Below are 23,553 nucleotides of genomic sequence, written 5' to 3' on the forward strand. Positions count from 1 at the left end.
AGCCTGTACCTTCCTACACAAATAGGTGTCCTCCAAGATTTTACTAATATTCAAAAAGTCCACTGAAAAAAATGCTTACAAATAAAAAAAACTTTAACGTGTATGGTTGTTTTATTTTAAAATATGAAAAAAAATCCCTGAGGTGCAATAGTTTGAAAAGATTGCCTTGGTCAATGAAAAAGTATAGTTTTTAATTTTTAGGTACGGTAGTAAAAAAATAAGTGTTATTTTGACACCACTGTGTTTTTCGATTGTGATTTTTAAAATCTCAGCTTTTACTTTTGTAATATCCTTTCCAACCAATGATTCTTCCTCGACATTTGGAAATTTATGATTGTCAAATTTTAATTATGAGTAATGAAGGCTGATGAAGACAAATGTATCTTATAGTCCGCAAGGTAACTTTGCATTTTAAGTAGTGTTTTTACGCCGATCGATTGTTGTCTTTTTCGATTGATCTGGTGTGACTAATGATAGAACCTAGCGCTAGCTAATGCATCCGCGGTGGGTCTGGGAGTGGGAGGCTGCGAAAGTGGAAAAAAATTTAATAAAAGTGGTAGTCCGCCAGCTGAAACGTTTTTAAAATGATAGTTGACATCATACTGAGTTGGAAAAAAATCATCAGCTGCATAGTGGAGGGGGATTATGCGTCAGCTGCTCACTTGAACTAAAAAAAAAGTAGTAGTACGCCGGCTGAAACTTTTTTTAAAAGGTAGTTGACCTCATAGTGAGTTAAAAAAAAATCGTCAGCTGCATAGTGGAGGGAATAATTCCCCGTACAATTATTACTCATACAGAGCGTACTGAGCGTACTGACAGAGCGCACTGACTTGCAGAGAAAAGAAACTTCTCTACCTGCCCTATTGTTAGTCAACAACGAACATCTAACTATCCCTCTCTAACGTATAATCTCTCTCTATCTATCTCTTTTTAACTTTAATTTTATTAACCATGCACAGTAACGCACATGTCCCATTCAAATTCTAATAAATTGTAGCAAAACAACTATTGGGCACTGAGTAAAAGTAATTACTATCAACAACAACAATTAATGAAATTTGGTTTTCGGTTTTTCTGTTTTTCTGTTTCTACAGTAAGCATATTTTTTTAGTGGCTAGTTTTACTATAGTATTATATCGTTTTTGGTAAGTTTCGCTATGTTTTTAAAAAACTTGTCATATAAGTGTCCATACTTTTTTTTACACCACAATGCGTGAAAGTAAACTGAAAGTACAAATATTTGACAATTTTAGGGTTTTTTTTTTTTTTTTGTGTAAAAGCAACAGACATTTAGAGATTTCTAAGGGTTGTGGTGGATAGCAGTGCTACTTAGGTTGCCGATACAAAAAAAAAACAGAAATATTTGAGAACTTGTGTAATCAGGGTAGCTTAAAATAGCTTAGGGGGTGTTAATTTTCGATGGATTTTATGCATTTTTTCTAAGTAAAAAATATAAAAAAAAAGTGTTTTTTTTTCTTTTTTATTTCTCGAGTAGTCATGAGCAAGTTCACTCTCTGGTGCTCGCTTATCGTTGGATTTTGGGACATGTTGTATGTACAGGTACAATTAAAATAAAATATAAAAAAAAAAAAAAAAAACTAAAGTTAGGACACAATTAAAGTAATAATTACTACCTCAAGACAAAATTTGGTCTACTTTAGTTTTTGTTTAAATCCAGAAATGTTAATATATTTTTTGGTTTTTGCTGATGATAGATCTAAACTGCTTAGCTAGGGATAGTTTCCCTGTTTTGAGAGAGTAAATTTTCGCAACAGCACATACAGCGCAACAGAAAAAATATACGAATTTCGCAGCTAACTGGAAATATTATTAGACAGTTTAATAAATACTACCATGCCAATCATAATGAGATAACTTTTTTTTCAAGTCGTATTTACAGCATTTTGGCTGGGGTATTCCTGGTACCCCCTCCGGAACTCATGAATTTATTTTACGCTCTGGCTTGGAAAATATATGTTAATTTATATAAATTATATGCCCTGAAATATGACGATTAGTAAGAGTAGAGACTTTCCCATTATTCTAATTCTGCCGATAAGAGCACTGTCAGTGTATTTTAACCCCTTTAAACCATTTTTTTTTTTTGGATGCCCCATAAATGATTGTTATCCTGATTTCCTATCCGACCTCTCTGATATTAATATCCCACTCCCTATTCATATTCTAACTCTCCTGTCCCCACCCAATAAACATGTATTTAAAATCCTATGTAAATATCTAGTTGTAAATGGTGTAAAGCTGTAAATATGTTTTATTATTATATGTATATATTATATTAAATACTAACATACTAACTTGTACATACTATATTACTAACAAATGTGAATATATATGTAAAAAAAAACACAAAAATACTCGACACTGGCCAGAACACCCGAGTTGAGATGTAAAAAAGGCCATGAAAAAACGAAGAAAAAGAAGAAGAAGTATTTTAACCCAAATAGATGGGGTATTATTTATAGTCTAAAGTCATTATTTGTCACTTCATCTATGGTTTTCAGCTGTCAAATCCAAACTCGGAACCGAGTTTTTCACTGTATAATCTGTGTTTTCACGTGTAGGAATGTTTAAAATGATCAAGGTTTGTGAAGTGACAAAAGAAATCGTTTTAATATTGCTATAAGCGTTCTCGTTTAGTGTAATAATGAAGTGCCATTACGAGGTTTTAAACATCAGCCAAGATGCAGATGGCTCGGAAATAAAAACTGCTTATCGAAAATTAGCCTTGAAGTGGCATCCAGACAAAAATTTGAATAACACCGACGAAGCAAAAGAGCAATTTCAAGCTGTGCAAAACGCGTACGAAGTTCTCTCCGATCTCCAAGAACGTGCTTGGTAAGGATTTTGAACGATTATATCGATGTGACCACTAAAGTAATATAATTATTAACCCAACAATTTTCTCCAAATACACTTTAAAACGTTTTTCGACAGATACAAATTTAGAAAAAGAGAACAACGTCATAAATAATGGTTGCCTCTTTAACTTTTTCATCGCTGTTGTGATTAAAAGGTTCATTAAAAAAAGGTGTTCTTAGTGTCATCTCCTCTCACAAAATGTTGCTTAAGATAAATAGGCTGTTAACCAATGATATTATGTTTTCAGCACTCCCATTTGCAATTAAATAAGGAAGCAGATATCGTGAACTTTATTTATTGATGACCCCATACAAATTTTACGGTTATAGCCAAAGTATACTTCCCTTGCATAAGTACTAATACATTTATTGAAACATTTGTTTTGCCTTTAAGACTTTTTAAAAATTAAGAGTAAAAATCTTTCTTCGATTTTTTTTTGCAACTGGCGGGAATCAAACCTGCGACGCCAGTTTCATAGTTGGCTGTCTAACCGATTGCACCACGGCACCTGGTTTTGTAAACAAGATTTTTTACTATCCGACTACATTTGAAAAGTCTCATTTAAGGAACAAATCAACATTTCATGTATTACATTTGGGAGTCGGTACATGTCTAATTATAACTGTCAAACGATCGTTCTTAGAAAAGTCATGCTGAAAGCTGCCATGGCTCTCAGCGTCTTATATAATGTTCAATACATTTATATTTGTTTGTAGGTATGACTCCCACCGAGAACAGTTATTGAGAGGTGCTGGCAGCTCATTCAACGATGAAAGTCTAGATATTATACCTTTTTGTACTCCGTCTTGTTACAAAGGCTTTGGCGATGATGAGAAAGGGTTTTACGCTGTATATAAAGAAGTGTTTAAGAAGCTTGCAGCCGAAGAAGTAGATTACTTAGATGATCCAGAAGACGTTGCTCGTATTCCAATGTTTGGAGATTCTAAATCTGAACATGATATTGTGCACTCGTTTTATACTTACTGGATGTCATTTTCAACGTTAAAAAGTATGTATAACTCTGCATTGCTATATTACTATTTTTTTACCAATTGTTTGTCAATCCCTTTTGTTATTTTAATCCTTCATCTTTTAAAAAATAGATTGTTTTCCTGTAAAATTATGAAACCTAACAATGACTTCTAATTGTCAAAAATCAAAAAGAAATATTTTTTAATAATCAATAAATGTAACGATATTGAAATAATAGACTTTTAATGTGATGTAATCTTTTGATTCATTCGCAATATTAATAAGCCATTCTTGTGTAATTTGTGCTTTATGTTATTCTAGAATAAGTAAGATGTATTCTTTAAAATTCCAGGTTATGTGTGGCTGGATAAATATGATATAAGAGAAGCCGGTAATAGAAGAGTTTTGAAGTTATTAGAAAAAGAAAACAATAAAATTCGACAGAAGGCTAGAAAAGAAAGAAATGAAGAGATCAGACAACTTGTTAGCTTTGTTAGAAGGAGAGATAAGAGAGTATTGGCACATACTAAATTTTTACAGGAAAAAGCAGAAGAAAATAAGAGAAAGGTGCGACCGGCTTAAAATATTATTCAATATTTTTTTACACAGATTAACACACTCTTTTACTTTTGTAAACTTTTGTAAAATAGCATTTTCTTTGTTTCTAAATATTTATATTTTTACAAAAATTTTATTTTGTTTATTCATAAAAAGATACATTATTACGAAAAAATAATAACGTATGCCTAACTCTATGAGGCCAATAGCCCTGTGTTGAGTTGGGATACAACATAATATAAAGTGGAAGCATGCATATTATTAAAGAATAAATAAAAATTATTACATACACATTAGATTGATAATCATCTGGACAACATGCTTCATAGTACATAAATCTATGCAATATCTCGCAGCAGTCTCCTGCAATGGTCTCTTCCTTTAGACAAAATCTAATCTTGTACACTTCGTACATATTTTTACAACTGTTTTATTTGCCGTATTACATTGAATATATTTCATTATTTAATATTTAATAGTACTGTATGTTTGCTCCATAGAACACCGGGTCGAAATGCATAGAAATTTTCATCTCCTCTTGAATAATGAAAAATACAGTGTATGTAGGGAATTTAATTTATCTTGCCGTATACCCTTCAAATATGTCCATGAATTTAATTTTTAAATATATCTACTTAAACTAAAATATATTTCAAGGCAGAACAAATGCGCAAGGAGAAACTTTCAAAAAGGCAAGAAGAGTTGGAAGAAGCCAAAAAGAGGCAAAGTGATGTTTCTCTCTATTCCATGCATGACTTCCACGAACAGTTGGATCAAATAGAAAAACATCTTGCTGAAGAGTTTGGACATTCGGATGAGGAAACATTAACTGGACCGAGTGATGCAGAAGATGGCTATAATATTGATGCACAGGTAATTTATTAAAAATATGTCATTTTTTTCGTATCATAACTGTATTATTTAACTATGCATGGGTATGAACAAAACATGGGTTTTGTATTAATTTGATATCACCACAATTTGTCAAAACTTTTTAGTCATAAAATCTCCTCAATTTTTTGTTTGCTAAGCTTTATTAAAATACAAATGATTGAAATTGATTAAAACTGAGGGGAACATATGTTCAATTGCTGCTTATATGCGCAATGTCAACTCAAATTCTCCATTCTGTTTAACGCACAATGATTAAACTGGATTAATTAATTTTTTGAATTTCAATTGTAAATAAGAATTGTAGTTTACTGGTGGTTATGGGTAAATATGATTTTGGGAACTAACCACCAGAAAATGCAAAATAGTTTCAAAATGTGTAATAGTTTAAATTGTTTTGATGTTATTTTTTGCACATTTTAAAGAAGTTTGCCATACAATTAAATTTTCATATTATCATACCAAAAATTATTTTTTAAAATTCAATTTTAGAAAGCACTGAACTTCATTTTGGTATTTTGCATCGTTCTACTATTCTTCATCATTTTAACTCTCCCTTCCCAGTGATGTGTAGCCAGTACTCATTACATTTAACAACTTTCATATCTCTATAAATGTAATAAATAATGCATTAGGATTTTCGGTATTCCCCTGTTATATATTCACATATCGATTGAAATAATGTAAAATTAAATAATAAATAATTATTGGGCGTAGAAAAAGTATTTTGTAACAAATCGGAGATGAATTACTTGTACATTTAAAAGTTTACCAATGTGACTATCTATATAGATTAACAAATTACAACAGGAATGGAGAATACCTTAAATAAGGGAATATGGAAGTCTAGGCATTTACAGGGCTTATGACCTGTCATTGGCTGGTTTAAGTGGCCACTTTACACACTGTAACATTCACCATTTTGCCTATGTTTGAACATCCATATTTCTTCAATTCTTCCATTTGTTGATTTGAGTGAAGTTAAAGAGCTGAAACCTTTATTCATCTGACATAATAATTTCACATACTAGGCAACGCCTGAAAACAATTTTTCCAATTTTTAAACTTCTTCTTGGACCAGTTGGTTTCATTACAATATTTGAGTTTGTCCAAATGTTCATAGACAAAAGACCAGATTTCACCCCCTCGGGAGTCATTAAGATTAACAAATTACAACAGGAATGGAGAATACCTATATCCATATAGGTATATTTCTCACTATGAACGTAAGCCAAATGGTTTTTTGATATTTTTAGCAATTCAATTAAAAATATTATCACTTTTGAATTCAACTATAAACAATTGAAGCAATTGCCCATGAATATTCCATTTTTCCGATATAAAATCTTTTATTTTTTCATTATATTGACTACACAGCACCGCAACTCGCGGATGTTTTTGGCACAGTAAAAGAAAGGTTAAAGAAATCTGAAAATCAATTAATATATTATGTTTGCAGGATAATGAAGCTGAAGTTGAAGAGCAATCAGGAAAAGATAAATTCTATACAGCTTCTCAGAGTCTGTACTGCACAGCGTGTAATAAACTATTCAAAAACGTTAAATCATTTGAAAACCACGAAAATAGCAAAAAGCATAAGGAAAATGTTTCGAATATGCAATTAGAGACAGAAATAGATTTTTCCGATGAAGAAAAGTCAGTAGCTCCAGAAAAAATAGATAATGGTTCTATAAATGACGAAGACTTACAAGATCTCTCTAGTGATGAAGAAGCTCTCTTAAAAGTAAGCATTTTATAATCATTATTATTTTCAGGTTGTCCAAACATTTACATATTTGACAAGTGTAAAAACATGAGTATACACCAAATGAATTTGATGTAGAAAATTACGATGAAATCAATGATAAAAATGTTTTATACTTAAAAATTATGGCTAATAGGCAGCGGTCCTCTGGATTTCTACTTTGCCATGATGAGGAGACTAGACTATTTCAATATTTGTAATCTATCAAACTATGCTGGAAAGCCAAAATCCTGGCAGTTAATTCTTATTGAATGGTGTACAATAATGGTGAATGAATGTGTGTTATAGATAACTCAGTCTAAGTTGAGGCCAGCACAGTTTTTGCACAGATATATAAATTGTATACAGTGTTACTTCTTTATCCAAATTGTATTTTATTCAATTATTATTATTTATTAGTATTTTTAAACATGAATTTTATGTCCAACTTGTGGTATAGCGGTTAGTGCGTTTGGTTGTTGTGCACAAGGTTAACATGAAATATTTATTCAGAGTTATTTTTCACTGCAATGTTTCGTGTTAAAACAGTCATTTATATTATTTGTTGTGTATGCAGATAATTGGTAGAATTCTATATTAAAATTTGGTGAGGTATCCAAAATAAAACACATTTATTAGATTTAATTTAATTTTTTTTTTTTATATATGTTAAGAAATTTATATGTATTCCTACGAATAATATAGTGTATTTTTTATTACTTATTTTTTTTTAATTTGACTAATATTATAAAATTAACAATGATTACTAAGACCCAGACGGTTTATAGCTATGTGATTTTTTCCAGTGCTGTGTCGTGTTTTTCTTTTCTTTTTTTAATATTAAGTTCACAGAATGTTTAAATGTTTTTATTTTCTTTTTTAATATTAATTTCACAGAATGTTTAAATGTTTTTCTTTTCTTTTTTAATATTAAGTTCACAGATTGTTTGAATGTTTTTATTTTCTTCTTTAATATTAAGTTCACAGATTGTTTAAATGTTTTCTTTCCTTTTTTAATATTAAGTTCATAGATTGTTAAAATTTGTTAAAATTTTTATTGTTTAAATGTATACTATGTATTGTTACAAGAAATGTACTATTTTTTTTATGTACCGTCCCAAATGAGTTTTCTCGTACAACTCCTGGGAATATAATATCATGATATTCATGTCTTATATGTTTTATTAATAAAAAAAAAAAAAAAAAAAATATATTACAAATTTATAATTACATCTGTTTTTCATGTTCATAAAAATTCATTAGTAATATCAAGGCTAATTGCAACCTTACTATCTGCAACTTATGTTGATGATGGGAAAGATTTATTTAACATAAACATTTTCTTAGAATTCGGTCAGCACCTCAATCAAGCAATGACTATTAAGTGGGAACTACTAGGGTTAATTATGCGGTAATATTCAATGGGAATTTCTAAAATATTTTATTATTTAAGGTAATTTTATGTTCACAGAAATGTATTCATAAAATCCTTGCCTAATTACTTTTTTTAAATATAAATTGGTACTTGGATTAATTATTCTTAATTTATTTTCTTGCTTTTTGTCGGGTCTAAAGGCAAGTTTTATAAAAATAAATAACATAAGATGTTCAGTTGAAAATTTTTACTGCATTCGATTACTTATTGATTTTACTATTTGCTCAGTGACCCAATATTTTTTTTGGTAAGTCGGAAATTTAAAATGATTATTTTTTTGTGTTTTACATACATTTAATACTTACTGCAATATTTCACTGTCCCTGGACTGGCACCTGAAGCGTAAGACTGATCATCTTACCTTCATGTAACAGAAGATCGAAATAAGCTGCATCTGGTATACTAATGGAGCACCCTATGCACCGTCGGGTGCGGATAGGCGTATGACGATTTTTTCTTTTCAGATCCATCACGAAATAATGTTTAAAAAAATCAATAATGTTTTTATTTTATTTTCAGTCTTCGACACAAGGTAAGAAAAAGAAAAAGAAAACTAAAAAGGCCCTTAACGCCTTTGAGGCTAATGCTATTCTAGAAGATGGTAATTTAGAAGATTTAAATGATATAACTAGGAGTCGAAGGGCAAGGAAAGCAAAAGTGTTGGAAAAAATTATCAAATCTAAAGAAGAAAAGGTATTAACAAATACTGATTTAGTTGAACCCATTACTATGGTTGACAATGGTGCTGTAGATGAAATAATTATCACAAATAAGGAACTATTGGCTAATGAAAATGACAGTATTGACAATGATCAGAATGAACAAGTGAAACAAAATAAAAAATCCAACAAAAGTAAAGAGAAAAAATTCTCGCAAAAACAAAAGATGCAAATAGTGACTGAATTAGACATAACAAGCATTGACACGTCTAATTGCTGCGCAGTTTGTAAGGCTGAATTTACTTCAAAAAATAAACTGTTTGATCATTTAAAGAAAACCGGCCATCAAATATTCTTATCAAATTCACAACCCGCCACAAAAATAAAAGAAAAGAAAAAAGGAACCAAAAATAGATAGATGTTCTCCTGAGGTTTTATTATTTAATTTGTGATTTATTTTTGTTGTTTTTGTAAAATGCATTATGTATTGTTAAGATCTTTTCTTTTAACAATCCATAAATGAATTTTGTATTATATTTTTGTGAATACACGCATAAGTAGACAATTTTCAAGAAGCTATAGTAAAATGAAAATATTACATAATTTATTGGATTATGAATAAATGTATTTTTTTAAACAAATTTATTTTATTTTTTTAATAAGTACATACAACAATAATTTTCTTAATCTTATTTTGCTAGGTACAATATACATTTAAAATATGTTTTCAGTAAGTTTACAATATTTAAAAAAAAAAAACAATTTGTTCACTGGGAAGTTTGGACAAGTTATTATAATAATTATAGTTAACGAGAAATATTCTAGTATAAAAAATCAAAGTTGATATTGCGTTTTGATTTTGATTCCAATGAATAAAACACAGTCTTTCAAGTACTTTAAATATAAATAAGTCTCAATATGAATTATATTATAGGATCTGGTGATATCTAACTATGACTTAAAATATATTACACTATTTTATTTATATAGTTACAAACATTTTTCAAAGTTACTTTAGTATGATTTATTCATTTTTGCATTATTAAAAAATAACTTAAATCACACAGTAAAAATAATCTCAAATCGAGTAATATTTCCAATTTATTTCATTATTACATGCGTGCACACAAAACAGGTACATTATTTTGCATAATTTTTCTTGATTAAATAAACAGCAATATGCTTTGGAAGTTATGCATACGAGGACATATTGCTGTATAATATTTAAGTAACGTAGTACACGTCTCGTTCAGAATATGAAAATATGTTTATCCTCGGTCTTCTGGTCAATAATTTTAGGTGCTAGTTAATAAATAGTATTTTGCCCCTGACCTTGACCATAGTAATATTTAATCTCGAGGTTTTGTTTAGTTAAAGGTCCTTAAGAAATTTATTTTTTTAAATATCACACAGTTCTTACTGGTTCAAAAAAATAAAATTCTTAAATTGACGTATAGTGTAGTAACAATACTAGTCTTACTCTCACTAACCATCAAGATTCATATGGAAAACTTGTTAGACACAGCTTCAAAATATTCAATTTCACTAAAGCTAATTTAAGGCAGCAATCTCGGATTATATCTGCCCATGTGCAGAATTAATCCTGTTGGATTATGTCGCACGAAGTACATGAATGGTCTATCAAATTTCAGTCTCGGTGGTTCGGGAATGGAGTCCGGCAGCCTCGCTTGCCTAGGTCTGAGATGGAGGGGCATCAGAAGATAGCTTGTATCATGAAGGGGGTCGTGGAAAGCACGTTGATAATCCCTCGGCTCTTCCCAAACTTCAGTAGGCATATCTTCTGTATCCTGAATGATCGGTCTGTGTGGAGTTCTCCAAAGCCGACGCTGTATTTTATTTGGTTCTCCCGGGTAAACTTCAACGTGATGCTGATCTCCGATGTATCCTTCTCCGCAAGTTGAGAATGTGTTTACAAGCATTAAGTCTGATAAATATAAATCATTCGCTTGGCCGTTCAACCCTCTTAAGTCAGCCTTTTCAATGTCAAACAAATCCTTAAGTCCCATAGTTTTCAATGCTGCGGTTCCGTTAATGACTGAACGGTGAGAAAATCTGGGAATCTGGAGTTCTAAACCTTGTCTCGGTATCAAAGACTGAAGCAGTTTTGTCCATGTATTGTCCTCTAGTGCTGAGTTTACAATTCTCTTCTGAAGGTCTATTATGTCATCGCCTTGTGCAGTACTGCCCTGTTGACCTGGCATAACGAATATTGTGCTTACTATTTGATCTCCTTTATCTATAGCTACCACTGTTGCATCTAGTTCTGGAACATATCCAGCTAAAAATCCTGTTCTGTAAACTACAGCTGGAACAGGAATAAGTCTTCTTTGTCTTATTGATGGTGAAACAACAAAATACATCTCACCGTCACGCCCATCCGTTGATGCTACTGAGCAATCAGTCTGTAAATAATAATGAAAACCAGTTAGAAATAATTATTTGCAATTACCAAATTATAATTGATTATTATAAGTGTGTAATAAGTCACAAAAATAATTTTCTGTGAAATGAATACGTTTTTATAGTAAATGAATGAAAGTTACCTGAAATACATTTGCAGAGAAAATGGATAAGGGTGGTCGTAAAATCATATTATTGGCCTTTATATATTCTGGCAGTTTGCTCCATGTATGCCTTTTTACCAACAGGTTTGTCCGTCTTCGGATAATGTCCCCTATTACTTTGAAATTCACTTCTTCGACATGTCCGCTGTAAAATTGCTGTACTCTGTCCTTATAAAAACTAAGCAATCTACCCTTGGATCTGTCACTATACAGTTCTCTGATAAATGCTGATGTGGCTACTCCAGATTTTTTCGAAACTTCTATTGACTCCGTAACATTTTTAAAAACTATGTGGGGGTTGAATGTCACCATGTCATCTAGTTTTAAAATTTCATTCATTTCGCCCGAAGTAGCTCCTCTGGCTCCTAAGAATACCATGGCAAGAATGGAAGTAACTGCAAAAGGTGAAATCGCCAAGCTCCTTTTTGGATCAATTCCATTAGAAGACACAGCATTCCAGTATCTGAAAGCTAATTCATTGCAAAGTTGAGAGAACTGGAATACATCTTCACCTAGGCCGGCTGTTGTTTTTTCTAATCCTTCTCCTCTGTTTGCACCGGGTAGATGGATTTGTCCAATATGCTGTGATTGGTAATTCTTTAATACTTGAATATCTTTATTTGAATTAACAGGAAGGGGCGATACAGAGGAGGTTGGTGTTTGAGACGAAGGTACATTTTCTTCTGTTTCCTTTTTAATAGAACTTTTTATATTTGCAGTTTCTATGTGTGGATTAACTGTAGGAATCAGTTTCCACTCACTATTGGTTTTGTTTTTATCACTGTTTTTAGAAACTAATGGATCATCTGATTCAATATTGATTTTGGTTTTGTTTATTGAGTTTTGAGATATTTGATCATTTTTAACTGTCTTGTTTTGGAAAACATTTGATTTCTGTGTTGAATCTTCAGCTTCTGGTATAAATATTGTAGTTGAAGAACTAATTATCAAACTACTGGTTGTGTCTGTTGTATTTAAGATGGATGTGTTAACAATTTCATCTTGCGAATTTCTCAAACTCAGTGTGGGAGCTACATACCTTTCAGTACTTGAGAAATCCGTCGATAGATTCTTTTTTGACGGAGCCTCATTAGTAGATGGCTCTTTTCTTGATACCAATTTATTTAGTAGATGATTTGGAAATTTTTCACTAGGTAATTCAGCGTGCGTGTATGTTAATTTATGAGCTACATTATTTTCATTTTTATTTATATCTGTATCGGATCCCGGTGATTTTGAAATACTAACGCTGATAGTATCATTTTTATTTGTCTCTTTGATGTTGGAACTTGGTGTTTTTGTTGTTTCTGTATTGTTATTTTCTGAAATTGACGAGTTTTTGGATATTTTCTCTTCAGTTGAATTTTTTTTTTGTAAAATGACATTATTTGTCACATCTTCATTTTTGCTTGTAGTACTTAAAATATTTTCAAATTCTGCATCATCATTTTGGCCTTCTGTTTTCTTGTAATTAATATCTACAGACGATTTGTACATTTGACTATATTGATTTAACATTTCCATTAGTTCATCATCTTCAGTAATACTTGTGCTATCTGTGATTCCAGCTGTCGTGGTGCCTGTTGATGTTGTTTTTATCCTTTCTGATGTTTTTTCTGTTGTGGAAATGACTTTTTGCGGCTGTTTGTGTTTTGTGACACTGACTGTTTTTTCCGTAATAACTTTTGTTGGAGTGACTTGTTTTCTTGTTGTATTCTCGGGGAGTGAAAGTTTATTTTTATTTTGGTTTTTCAAAGTATCTTTCACTTTCGGTTGATCAGCAAAATTATTTTGACTAACGGAAATAATTGGTTTAGTGGTTGTAGTATTTTTTCGTGGCGTTTCTGTTGTTTGTTTTATAGTTTCTGTATTTTGTAAAAGTGTAGCATTCTTAAGTTTTTCTGTTATTAATTTTTCTTCTTTTGTTACATTCTGTATATCCATAGGTTTTTGTGTAACAAAGCTTTCATTTTTAACATTACCTTTATTTGATTCAATAGTTACTTTTAAATCAGAAGGATTATCTTTTGTATCATTGGAATAATTTGTTGTGATACTGGAATTTGAGTTATAATATATTTGGGAAAGAACATTTGTTATAGAATCAGAAAGATTATCTATTAATGGTTTAGTAATGGATTGTGTGTTTTCTGGTTTTTCTTTCTGTATTTTATCCGGCATATTTATTGTTTTATCAATACTTAAAGGTGTTGTACTAATTAATTTGTCTAATTTATCAACACTTTCGGTCAACAAAGAAGCAGTGTTATTTCTAATAACATCAGGTCCATATGTAGTTGCTGAAAGTGGTTCTGGTTTCGTGTGAATTTCATTTTTTGTGATTATTTTATTATTTGAAATGCTTTCAGTTGTTACAATTATTTTGTCCTTTTCTTTAATGCCCAATAATGGTCTGCTAGATGTTTTTGCAGTGAATGATTCAATTAAACCATCTTTGTTTAGTTCTTGATTTCGATCAATGTCGGTTGCATTCAAGTCTATTGAAATGCTATTTAAAGAATTTATAATGTCCGGTTCAAAGTTGTCATGATTCAATATTTGTATTGTTGAAGTATTTGCATTAGTTAAATCAATCGCAGGATGTTTAGTTATTAATAGTACAGATGGTTTAATATCAGGATTAGAATTTTTCTTTAAATCTGTTTCATTTTTTACTGCCGAATTTTCATCTAAGTTACTTAAATTTGACGAGCTTATTTTTACAAATGTATCTCCGAGTGTTGTTTGTCCAATGTCGCTTGATGGTTTATTATTTTGTTTGTGTGTCTGTAGTTTGTTTGATGGTAAGTTTGTGTCCTTTGTTTTTGGTACATCTATATTTATGGTTGTCTTTTTGGTAGAAATGTTTTGTTCAGTACTCGTAACTAGTTCGGGGCTGTTTATGCTTGTTTTGTTACTTTTTATAGAGTTTTCTGTTGTGAAAACGTGTTCTTTATCTGGTTGTCTTGGAGTTGTTGCGGATATAACGGATATAATAAGAGGTTTGTATGTTGTTACTACTATGTCTTCGTCGTTAACTTGACTTGACGAACTTTCACTAATTACTTCATCTTTTTTGTTTGCCGTTTCTTGGGCATTGATTGGCTGGTTATTAGTAATTAATTCTTTTGTAGAATCATTATTTGAGTTTGCAACTAATTTATTATCAATAAATTGATAAGTCGGTTTCTTAGTTTTTTCAGTTGTTAAGTCTTCATCAAGCGTAGTCAAAATAGGTTTTAAGGACTCGATAGGTTTTGCTTGTTGCGTTTCATGTAGAGTATCTTGGTTTTTCGTTTCATTTTTGATGGGTTTATTATTTGCATTTTCTTCAATTGCAATATATTTTACTGTTGTGTGTTCACTCGTATTACTCTGATTTATAATATTCGGTGTTGTCGATCTGATGTTTAACTTTGTTGTTGATCCCATTGTTATCAAGTCTTTGGACGGGTTTGTATTTTTTGTGGGATTTTCAATCCTAATATATTCAGTTGTGGTTCTTACAGGTTTATAGGATATTTTTGGTATTTCCTTTTCTGTTGTCGATCTATCAAAAGCATTGGTTGTTTTAACAAGTTCTTCTGTTTTTATGGGTATTGGTTTAATATTTTTATCCGTGTTTATTTGGATTGTATTCTTCACATTTTCATGTGTTTCTTTGACTTGTGATGAATCTGTAACACTTAAACTAGGTTTTTTATGGTTCACATCTTTTGTATTCTCAGTAATGTCAATTTTGGATTCGGGTTTTAAGTTCTCATTTTCACTTAGTGAACTATTAAGTTTATTTTTGTTAGAAGATGTTTCTGATATTTTATCATTTATTTTGTTAATAGGTAATGTTTTCTCAATATCACTTTGTCCAATATTTTCTTTCTGTTTTTCAGCAATGGAATTCGTTTTATTAGCATTTAAGTTCACGGTATCTCTCCATATTAAAGGAACTTCATTCGACATTATTTTTGTTTCATTTATTTTTGTATTTAGGATAGGTTTTTTCAGGTTGTCATTGTTTATTTTATCTATAGGATTTGGAATGATTGGTTTTTGTGTGGTTTTAAAATAACTAACTTCACTAGCGAGTTCTGGTTTCCTTGTTTGGTCGTTATTAGTCTCTGTTTTCAATGGTTGTTTTGTTATTAATAGCACTGGAGAGAGATTTGGTTTTAATGTCGACTGTTCTGTTTTTTTAGTTGTAACAGGTTTCATATTATCTTGAGTAATTGGTTTTTTAGATGTGCCTTCATTTTGAATAATTACTTGTACCTTTTCTGAATCGATTGAAGACGTCTTCACTGTTGTAGGCTTAGGAGTAGTCTGAGATAATTTTTCAGTGGTTTTTTGGTATGGCGTTGTATTTATTTCGGTTTTTGTGTATATTTCTGCTGTTTCCTTTGATACATCTGAGATTTTATTGGCATTTAGTATAATACTATCAGTTTCTTTTGATGCTACTTTGGATAACTCTTCTTCAATCAAGTCTTCGACTTGAGAATATACATTATCATCATTTTCAATATCATCGGGATCATCATTATTTTTATCTAAGTTGAATTCTGTAGCTTGTTCGTTTGGCTTACTTATACCAGCTTCGATATTTGATTGCACTGTCTGATCCTTATTGTTTGTAATAACATCTGTTTCGGGGACAGAGTGCATCGAAATCAAGCTGTCTGGAGCGATGCTTCCCCCCGTATTTCCGAAGATTGCTGGTAGAATCATACTCCAAGATGAGGACACGTCTGGTGTGTCGAACATATTTTCTTTTGGTGGATTAACTTTCTGAGCCTCCATCTCTGCTTTAAGAACATTCTGCACGTTAGACACTATAGTGTGAACTTTAGTGTGTGAAGGAGGTTGAAAGTTAAAAGTGACTGCTGGTTTGCTGAGATCGGATTGTGCTACAGTCAGTACATGCGCATCGTCTCCGTCTCCTGTAGCTATAATCTCTTGTATTTCACGCAGGGTCATCAGTCTCTTTATAAGTTCACCGCTTTCATCGAATGTATAGAATTCGTATCTGTCTGGCTGTATTAACGTTACTGGGCTTCCTACTTCACTGGGGACATGGGACGGTTTGGGTAACGGTATCCCGATCGGGTCGACGACGTATGCGGTTTCATGTTTTCTGAAACGGATACTGAATTAGCTTGGTGCATGAAAATATTTATGTACTAGGTGCAGTAATATTGTACTAGGCGCCTTACCTTCGGACAGCTCCTTCAGAGTAGGGTGCCAGGAGACAAGACGTTAGGAGGATCCACCATCCTCCCCCTCCTCCCCTCACCCCCCTATTCCACATTGTACCTGCCCTGTAACAAGACAACAGAGTATATTTTAAATTATTATTAATAAGTTAATTCATTACAACATAGATAAAGAACATTTTATAGTAGGGAATATAGAAGTCTAGATATTTACAAGGCTAATGACCTGTCATTGGCTGGTTTAAGTGGCCACTTTACACACTGTAACATTTACCACTCTACCAATGTTTAAACATCTATATTCCTTCAGTTCTTACATCTGTTGATCTTCGTGAAGTTAAAGAGCTGAAACCATTATTGACCCGGGTGACGTCCTGACTGAATTATTTCACCTACATACTAGGCAACGCCTGAAAATATTTTTTTATTTTTATGCTTTTTGGACCGGCTGGTTTTATCAACAATATTTTGAATCTATCCAAATTTTTGTAGACAAGAACTGAATTCAACTACCTTGGGAGTTAGTGAAATCAATATATTGCTATAGAGATGAATAACATTTAATAGAAGTCTAGGCTTTTAAATGAAATTTTAACTTTTATTTATTAATTAAGATTTAATGGTAAAAAAATATGGGGCTGCTTTCATTTATTGTATATAAAATGTTATTAAAGGTGCGTTTCTATTTGCATATATCTGGAAAATTAATATTTTCATACAAATCAATAAAATTTGCGGTATTTGGTTTTTGGATTAACTTCACATTTATTACTTCACGAGTAATCATAAAATAAGATATTAAAACGTCTTTTTCGTCATTAAATTTTCCCTTAACTTCTTTCTCTTTTGATTCCCAAGTGGAGCATATGGTCAACACCATTTGTCTCCACTTAACCCTGTCCGGCGCCAGCTATTTTGCTTCGTTCCAGTCTCAGTCCGGTCGGTGGACAGGTGTCGTTATGGCCAGCAGCTCAATTTGACGCGACGATTACCCCTGTCGGAAATTGATTAGTGTTTTTGAGTTCTTCAATTAAACGTGTACCGCGAAACCGCCCAATTTTGCCCTGGATGGATATTTTTCCCAAAAAGTCTAATCTATGATCACCCTTTAAAAAAATATATTTCCATTTGATTTCGGTAAATTTGATACATTAAGGACGAAAGTAGATTTATGTCACTAACTTCCCTCAGAAACTTTAGTCACTAACTTTACTCATACTATATTTGATTATTGGCATGTGTACTGAAATAAAACATTTCTTTAAATAATCCAAATTTATTAATTTTTCTTAAGTTATCAACCAGATTTTGACAACCCTAAGGCCTATGAATTGCTTGTATGAAAACAAATAAAGTTTGGCGAGTTAATTTTCCCAATTGTTTTTAGACGAATATTTAATTAGTTGGCCATTGAAAATATACTCAAACGACAATTTCGCCCTAGAATTAATAATTCAATAAATTAGTTCTTGGACAAGAACGTCATATGAGCTACAGTTCAACAAATAATGGTTGCGGGCAAACATGGAGGAACATGCAGGTAATTTTGTCCGCCATCAAAATTTTGAATTGCTTGAAATCGCATTTAAATATGACTGAATTTACAATTGTAACCCAATTAAATGATAACCAAGGTCATTCTTCGTAATTAAAAAGTAAAGCACAACATACATTTTTTTGGAGATAATGCGAAACCGTCCAATTTTGCCCTGGATGGATATTTTGCCCAAACAGTCTAATCTATGATCAACCTTTAAAAAAAACATATTTCCATTTGATTTTGGTAAATTTGGTACCAAATTTACTGATATTAAAAGGTCAGTTTTCTTTCTTCTTTTTTGACAGGTGATAATTTTTCGTGTGTGATAAACTGCTGGCAATAAATATTATCTTACATTTTCTATTTAATATAATTAATATACGCATCGCTTCGCTGACAGTAGTAATGAATATCATATGACCTATTTTTTATTAAATATAATTAAAAAACTAAACGTACCGCATAAAAGGTATAATAAATCATAAGTACATTTACACGTACCGGCATTCATTTATTGTACAGGCGTCGACAGTTTAGTCTGGCCCGAGGGCTGCTAAAAGAGGCAAGCAGGGATGATTTCATTGGCAGCATGTGAAAATGAAGAATAGTTACCGTTAGCGGCACAAGTAAAATAGTTAATAAAACGGCACCGACTGAGTAGTCTCATTGTATTTCTACTGTTATACCGTTTTTAGTCGTTACCGTGGTTTGGATTGAAGCGCATTGAGGTTTCGTCGTGCGAGCGTTTTACAAAAAAAATCGTTCGGTGATCGGTTTTTCGACACTCAGTCATTCCGCGCGCCATTCCGTCCTTTCTGCTAACGCCAAGGATTCGGCAAATGGAATTACCCAAAGAGAAGGGGGATATTAGTCACCCGGAGTAGTTAAACCCCCGAAAATGTGTAGTTGGTTAGAGCAGCTTTTGAGCAGTCACCAAAACGCTTAGCTTGAAAGCACGCGGTTGTTTCGGGGACGTCACGCACTAAGGTATAATTGAGAAGAGATGATATTTCATAGAACGATAGTTTGAAATTATGTTCTGAAAAATGAGCATTGTCTAAAAAAGACTAACTTTCTGTTCCTGTTTACTTTGAATGCAAAGAATGTCGCGCCTTTTTACGCTGCTTCACATTTACAACTACAACTTAAGTTCCGGAACTTAAGTTGAATGGAACATAAGACGGGTGTTTAGTGTTGCATACATATATATCAATGATGTCACTCCGCTCTTCGAGAGAATTCTTCATGAAGATTTGTCGTTATTTCCATACAAACTAATGCTTGTTGAAGAATTGAGTGTTATTGACTACGCAAACCGAAATATCACTGCCAGAAATTGCTCCATCAAATCGGATGAAAATGATCGGGTTGTGGTCCTGGTCTGTGGTTCGAATCCCACTCTACCCCAACTTGATTCCATTTTCTAATAGTGAGTTATTTACAACTCGTTGAAAATGGCCCTCAAAATAAAATATTTGGGTAAATCATAAGAACGCAAATATTTCTTTAAATTTATTTTTTTTAAATCCCTCCGAGAGGAATTTTTTTCCGTAGCGACGAGGCCCATTTTCATAACTCCGAAGCTGTCAATCAATCTTCGATATTGAACTGAAAATACATTATCTACGGCAATTCCACAGAAGAGCACTCCATTGAAATCGCGGCCATTCTCATAGAAATGTCTCGAAAATCATGTGATAATTTCAGAAATCGCCTTCATCAATTTAGTGGCGCTTACGGCCGCCATCTTTTGATTTGTGATTTAAAAAAATGGGATTACCTGCAGATTTTAATAAAATAAATCGCTTTTTTCTAAGTTGTACCGTTTTTTATTTATAGCCCCTCAAAACTATGGCTCCGCCCCACCCTGTACAATATTGAACATTTAAAATAATGTTTTCCGTACTGGGTAATTATTTACTATCAAAACACAAAAAAACAGTAGGTAATTTCCTTTGCAATACATAAGTAAGTACATTTAATTTAAAATCCCGTAAGTAAGTTTCGCGGTAATATTGTTGGTACCATAGTGTAAAATCATCAATCATGGCTCAAGTTATTGAAATTTTCTTGTAGCCAAATTATATTTATTAGAACTAATGGAACATAACTGTCGGAGATAATTCCATAACGGATTTAAATTATGGCTTCGATATCGTAACAACCTAATCATGCGATGGAGAATAATGGTTTCTTAATGAATTAATTTAATTAATAAGTATGAAAAAAGTAACTGAGTTTTTTAGATTGAGCGCTGTAGACAATATAATTTTGATATTAAAACTTGAATAAGTTCTCGCTAATTTTGTTCGACGTCTCTCAGCTTTAATTCGAACTGCACCCAATTTTACAGCTTTTAAACGTTTGACAACCGTCGTCGGGTGATGCAACTCCTAATGATTTTGCAAGTTCGTTTTGCGTACGACATGGATCTTTATTATCTATCGAGTAATGCTTCGTCGTCTTCAAACTTTTTCGGTGCGCTATAGTGTTTTTTATATTCAACATCGAAATCATTATTTTTAAAGCGTCGAAATCAATCTCTGCATATTGTTTCTGACAAAATATGGTCGCCGAAGTCTCCACAAGAATTTTATGTGCTTCGTGCTTTTTTGGCACGAAATTGACATGTTTAACGTCGTGAGAAAATATTTTGTTTACACATCGGCAGAATAACATATACGTTCATTTCAAGCATGATGAGCTTCACGATGAAGTTGGCTGTAGTATTACTTGATGTAAAAAATCTAAGATAACACCATATCTTAGGAAAAAGCAAGAATTTATTAAAGTCCCTATTAGTTTTTTAAATATGTGGGACCCTGATATAAAGGCATCCTATCAGTTGCAATGCGTTATAAAATGGTGAGCAAGTTAATAAAATGTAAATCCTTCAATATCCCTTCTTTGACAGAATATTTCGTCAGTTTTCATTTTAATTATATTTCCTTATATTTAATATTTTGTCATTTATATTTCTGTTTCGATTTTTATTATTTCTAATTCTGATTTGAATTGTTAAAGTATCATTTAGTGCTGGACATTAAACTTATTTTAAAGAGTCATTGACACATTTCTGGTCATGCGATTACAAAAAGAGATCCTAGCAGAATGCTTGTACGAGGTTTTCCTGTAATTTGAATGATTTAATACCAAAAACACGTACAACTTTAGTAGTTAATATGTATCTATTTGTAAGATGAAAAGTTATAGAGAAAAAACAAAAATCAATGTCTTATCAACGACGAGGAATCTTCATTAGCATAATATGTTACTAGTTCTAGGAGGAAAGAAAAAGAAAGAAGTTTAGGAAAACAGAATTCAAATCAGTATGTCTGGCTTCAGAAAGACGAATGAAATATTATTAATTTAAAAAGAAATATGCGTTCTTGTGATTTACCCAGATATTAAAACTTTGAGGACATTTTCAACGAGTTTTAAATAATTCACCATTGGAAAATCGTAATCGAGTTGGGGTAGAGTGGGGTCGAACCTCGGACCTCTGATTTCTTTTAAAGAGGAATGCCAGTTTTGCGGCATTTTCATTATCTAGCTGATTTTTAAGTTTGAATTGAATCATTCTATGAATATTTCTAGAGCCGCTGTTGCTGCATATTATTCCTCTTCTCTGGGAGGATCCCTATTCCGATGCACAACATGCAAATCACGAGAATCTCAGTAAAGTTAAACGCGAAAAAACACGCGAATTTCTCGGAAAACAAAGACACCTACTTTATTATATATATCACATATCCTTCGAACCCCGTCAAAAAGCAAAAAATAAATGTATTCTGAGAATATCCTTTTATTGATTTTTTTTTACAGTTGTGAAATATTGTGATATGACCAATCCATATGCCCTAGATTTTACCGTGAGTAAAGTAATATGAAATGGTTTTTAAAGATGATTCGCTTTTATGTTTGGGGTGAGTGGGAGTAAACTGCAAACCCACCCACTAAAGTTTATTTTCTCATTTGACCAAAATATCAAGTCATGTTTTCGTTGTTTTCATTGACCTAAATAATTCAAAATGTCAAAATTATTTTTAATTTTACAGCTTAAGGCTAATGTCAAAAATAATCTATAGATATTTATTACAACATACGGTGGGTGATCTTATTATAATGAACGCAGAAATATTTACACGTTTTTCAATTTGGTTTTAAAAAAGTCACTTTGAAGGTTCGTAGATTTATTTGCATTTTTTAAATACAAATGAATATTACTTAAATACCAAGACATTTTAACAGATGTTACGTATATATTTTACTTTATTAGACGATTTAGAGAATCGTTGTATTTAATATTTAGTAATTCCGCATTTGGCAGCTGTAACAGCTTCAATCCTTTTTGGCATACTTTCTGTGCAATTTCCCGTATTCCTTCATTATTATGCCAGACATTAATAAGCTTTTCGATTAATTGGACATTGTTTGTGATCATGTCTCTTGCGATACCCCTCTTCATAAACTCCCAAAGATTTTTATTAGGGTTTAAATCTGGTGAGTTTCCGGGCCAAGGTAAAACCGGATTTATAAAAAAATCCAAATGTGCAGAAACTCTCAACCTTGTGACATGAATAAATGTATATTTCTGCTTGTTTGGGAACCATGACTTCAATTGTGGTAGAAGTCTTGTGTCGAGTACTTTAATATATTGGTCTTGGCGCATGGTCCCTTCAACAATGTACAAGCGTTCTGTGCCATGTCCACTCACTACTGATCACACCATGATACTTAATGGATGCTTGACTCCACAATTCAAACTTTATGAATCTTCTCGCCTGGGCGCCTTCGAACAAATTAAGATTTGTCCATCAAATTCCCAAATAAAATAAAATAAATATAAATTTATTTATTTATTTTATTTTATTTTATTTGGGAAATCAACTGTTTATAAATATATTATCCATTACTTTAATATATAATTCATTAAAAAAAATAAAAAAATACCACGATGAATTCAGTCGATATTAGGTATTCAATTGAAATGTCAACTGGCCGAATGTTCTAGTAATGAATAGTGCTTAAAACGGCCGCTTGGAGCGCTATACGTCTTGCAACATTATGACGCATGAA

The 23,553-nt window shown here is 31.9% G+C and overlaps 2 protein-coding genes across 2 annotated transcripts; one reads left to right on the forward strand and one right to left on the reverse strand.

Moving 5' to 3' along the window:
- The first annotated feature begins 2,554 nt into the window (after positions 1-2,554).
- Positions 2,555-9,780, forward strand: LOC148278883 (dnaJ homolog subfamily C member 21). Its single transcript, XM_088230756.1, has 6 exons — positions 2,555-2,856; positions 3,597-3,889; positions 4,205-4,419; positions 5,068-5,283; positions 6,761-7,045; positions 9,000-9,780. Exons 1-6 carry the CDS (start codon positions 2,666-2,668, stop codon positions 9,555-9,557), a joined length of 1,758 nt encoding a protein of 585 aa, XP_088086882.1. The 5' UTR covers positions 2,555-2,665; the 3' UTR covers positions 9,558-9,780.
- LOC148278884 (uncharacterized) lies at positions 9,767-17,037 on the reverse strand. The gene is made up of 3 exons (XM_088230755.1): positions 16,935-17,037; positions 11,704-16,855; positions 9,767-11,562 (listed from the first exon to the last, which is right to left on the reverse strand). The coding sequence occupies exons 1-3, from the start codon at positions 17,027-17,029 to the stop codon at positions 10,696-10,698; spliced, it is 6,114 nt and encodes a 2,037-aa protein (XP_088086881.1). The 5' UTR covers positions 17,030-17,037; the 3' UTR covers positions 9,767-10,695.
- Between the last annotated feature and the right edge of the window lie 6,516 nt (positions 17,038-23,553).

Source organism: Micrasema longulum, unplaced genomic scaffold (assembly GCF_059751315.1).
Source record: "Micrasema longulum isolate JH-2025_06_02 unplaced genomic scaffold, ASM5975131v1 h1tg000815l, whole genome shotgun sequence".
NCBI lineage: Eukaryota > Metazoa > Arthropoda > Insecta > Trichoptera > Brachycentridae > Micrasema > Micrasema longulum.

Excerpts from the sequence above, each read along its gene's own strand:
- LOC148278883 (XM_088230756.1), top strand. The coding sequence starts at position 2,666 with ATGAAGTGCCATTACGAGGTTTTAAACATCAGCCAAGATGCAGATGGC. Across the intron at positions 2,857-3,596 it reads GATCTCCAAGAACGTGCTTG|GTATGACTCCCACCGAGAAC; the intron begins GTAAGGATTTTG and ends ATTTGTTTGTAG. Across the intron at positions 7,046-8,999 it reads ATGAAGAAGCTCTCTTAAAA|TCTTCGACACAAGGTAAGAA; the intron begins GTAAGCATTTTA and ends TTTTATTTTCAG.
- LOC148278884 (XM_088230755.1), bottom strand. The coding sequence starts at position 17,029 with ATGTGGAATAGGGGGGTGAGGGGAGGAGGGGGAGGATGGTGGATCCTC. Across the intron at positions 16,856-16,934 it reads TCTGAAGGAGCTGTCCGAAG|AAAACATGAAACCGCATACG; the intron begins GTAAGGCGCCTA and ends TATCCGTTTCAG. Across the intron at positions 11,563-11,703 it reads TCTCTGCAAATGTATTTCAG|ACTGATTGCTCAGTAGCATC; the intron begins GTAACTTTCATT and ends TATTATTTACAG.